Raw genomic sequence first — 2,711 nt, 5'->3', positions numbered from 1 at the left:
CTCTACACTTGAATAAAACATCGCTGTAATCTATTGTTCTTACTTGTCAGACATATTAATAACGCCTGCAATTTTTGACAAAGACATTGTATCTTGTGAGTTCTCTTGTATAGAAACTCGCATTTTTGTCTCTGACATTCTGCAGAGGCCAATAGCAGGCCACTAAGTTTTTTCTTAATTAATTTGTGAGCATTTTCGAGTCTCAAATCTTCACAATATATATTAGCAATAGTTGAAACTGGCTTGTGATTGGCTGCAGGGGAAATGTTTAATCACTAGAGAAACACAGAGCCTCCGCTATAGTTTCCTGCAGGGAGGAACTAACAAAGGGCCAGTGTGTCAAAGATCACAAATAGCTTGAAGAGATAAGTACGGACCAATATAGGGGCTGGTGGGCCCTGCCCTTGGGTGTCAGTACCTCCTGGTATAGTGAAAGCAGCTGCAAAAGCAACAGTGGCAATTAGGACTGCACTCACAGATATGACATCTGGGTTCCAACTTATGGCCTTAGTTGTTAGGATGGTTGTTGAGCCCGTATCAAATATCTTCTTTACACCACCACATCTATGTAAATATGTTATGATCTGCATTAAGATCAGTTCATTTTAAATTTAAATATTGAAAAATAATTTTGACTATCAATCAGGTTAATGTTAACTCTAAAAAAGCTAACATTATAGTTAATTTAGAATCAAATCACTTACGCTCCTATAAAGATGTGGGTCTTCATTCCCCTTCTCTAGTGCAATATACAATGCTGTTTGCCCATTCTTATCAATGCAATTTATCAGTCTTTCTGAAGTTACCGAGAATATTATAGCTTTTAGAGAATTTCCTCCAACTCTATGAAATATCTCAATAGCATTGCTAACGGCCGGATGTAAGGCATTTCTACCATCCTTGTCTACCATTTCTAGACAGTCGCGGCTGTGATGTAGTATCTCTTTCACTAATGCTGCATTCCCCTCTTTCACTGCAACGTGGAGTGCAGACTCCTTGTTCTGGTCCACTTTGTAACAAAGCTCATCATTATCATTTTCTATAAGTAGCTTTCCAACTAGGCTAATGTTCTTGCGTTTACTTGAATGCACTCGAATTATCCCAACTGGAAATTGAAATAACACAGCCATATGCAACGGAGTTCGGTTGATAATGTCTACTTCTCTGGCTAGTTCAGGTCTCTTATCTAAAATCACTTCAATTACATCTGCACCACCGAAAAAGAAGAAATGAAATTCAGAGCAGAGTTTGTACTGGTCTTTTAACAGTATCTGTATCAAGGTGGTATGAAGACTGGTGTATTTCGTTGTATTTTAATTTAATCCTGATTTTCAATTAAAGCCCATATAAATCAAAGTTTAATAATAAAGTAAGTAACTAAAACTAAATTACATCTGCACATCCAAAAAAATGATGGATATAGATTCCAAAACACAAAGAACATAATGCTCTTATATGAAATGATGGAAATAAATATTTAAAAAAAAATATAACACACAGAGCTGCCATTCTGTTTGCACATCAACTGGAAAAAAAGGAAAAAAGAAAATAGCTGGGATATGCAAATTTCCTTTACACCGACTTTATTTTTAATAGAGCTATCTACTGGTCACTGCACACTTACAAACATTCCTTTACTCTACTCAGAGCTCAACAACTTTACTTCAGATTAAGCAATATTTCCTTTTCTCAAATTGAAAAATCAAACTTACGTACCAACATTTAATTCACTGTCAATGTAAACGGTAATTACTGACAGGTGAGGAGAGTGCTCAAGAACAATTAATTTTTCCAAAAAACCCTTATACAGATTCGTTCCTCTTATTTTTTATTGATATGGATTGAGCTTTCTCTATTTATCTTCTTATCTCATAAAAGAATTAAAACCTTTCAAAATTTTTTTTTATCTCAAATTATAAGAAAAGTGGAACATTTCCATTGTTTATGGATCGCAGATCAACCACAAAGAACAACATACCTATATTCAATTGAGAGACTGCAAGATGTAAAGGCGTTTGGCCATCGAATCTGCGGTTGCACTCCCTAGATGTCAGAAGACACAACATGTCGATGATCTTGACATGGCCTCCCTCACAAGCTTTAAACAAAGCTGTTTCACCTGCTGCATTGATCTCATTTAGCAAATATGAGCATGAATGCATTAAAGCATTCACAACTTCCTCCTTTCTTCCTAATGCCGCTTCGTGCAACACTGTATTTCCCTCCGTATTTTTAGCTTTTAAAAATATCATCCCATCACCTGGATTGGCATTTGCCTGTCGAACCAACTCTTTTACGAAATGAAGAGAGCCATGATAGGCGGCAATATGTAGCACAGTGTTTCCCCCTGGCGTTACCTTATTCGCAACGCCTTGCAACCGCCCAAACTCATTAAGAACTTGTATGTTCCCTGATTTGGCTGCTTCGTACAGCTTTTTGTTCATTCCTTTGGAGACAAAACAACATTGATCCATGTAAGTTTGGAAAAAAATATAGCCTAAAGCCAAATGTTATTTTTGAAGAACTTCCCTATTTATAATTTTGAGTAGAAAAGTCATTAACCACTAAACCTCTAAAGTTAGACCCATTTTTAAATGAGAAAAAATCCCAACCAAGACAAAAACTAGAACAAAATTCACACACTCCACAAAATATCCTCTATCAATTTCCTTTTAGTTAAACTCTGTGACCACTTCTTTAAATTTAAGCCT

General features: G+C 36.0%; 1 protein-coding gene across 1 annotated transcript; it reads right to left on the bottom strand.

Moving 5' to 3' along the window:
• Nucleotides 1–320: 320 nt before the first annotated feature.
• On the bottom strand, nt 321–2,444 carry LOC131875253 (uncharacterized). The gene is made up of 3 exons (XM_059219326.1): nt 1,979–2,444; nt 705–1,207; nt 321–584 (listed from the first exon to the last, which is right to left on the bottom strand). The coding sequence occupies exons 1-3, from the start codon at nt 2,442–2,444 to the stop codon at nt 321–323; spliced, it is 1,233 nt and encodes a 410-aa protein (XP_059075309.1).
• Between the last annotated feature and the right edge of the window lie 267 nt (nt 2,445–2,711).

This window comes from Cryptomeria japonica, chromosome 4 (assembly GCF_030272615.1).
Source record: "Cryptomeria japonica chromosome 4, Sugi_1.0, whole genome shotgun sequence".
In the NCBI taxonomy this organism is placed as follows: Eukaryota; Viridiplantae; Streptophyta; class Pinopsida; order Cupressales; family Cupressaceae; genus Cryptomeria; species Cryptomeria japonica.
The sequence above is the reverse complement of the archived record's forward strand: the minus strand, read 5'-3'. Positions and strand labels throughout refer to the sequence as shown.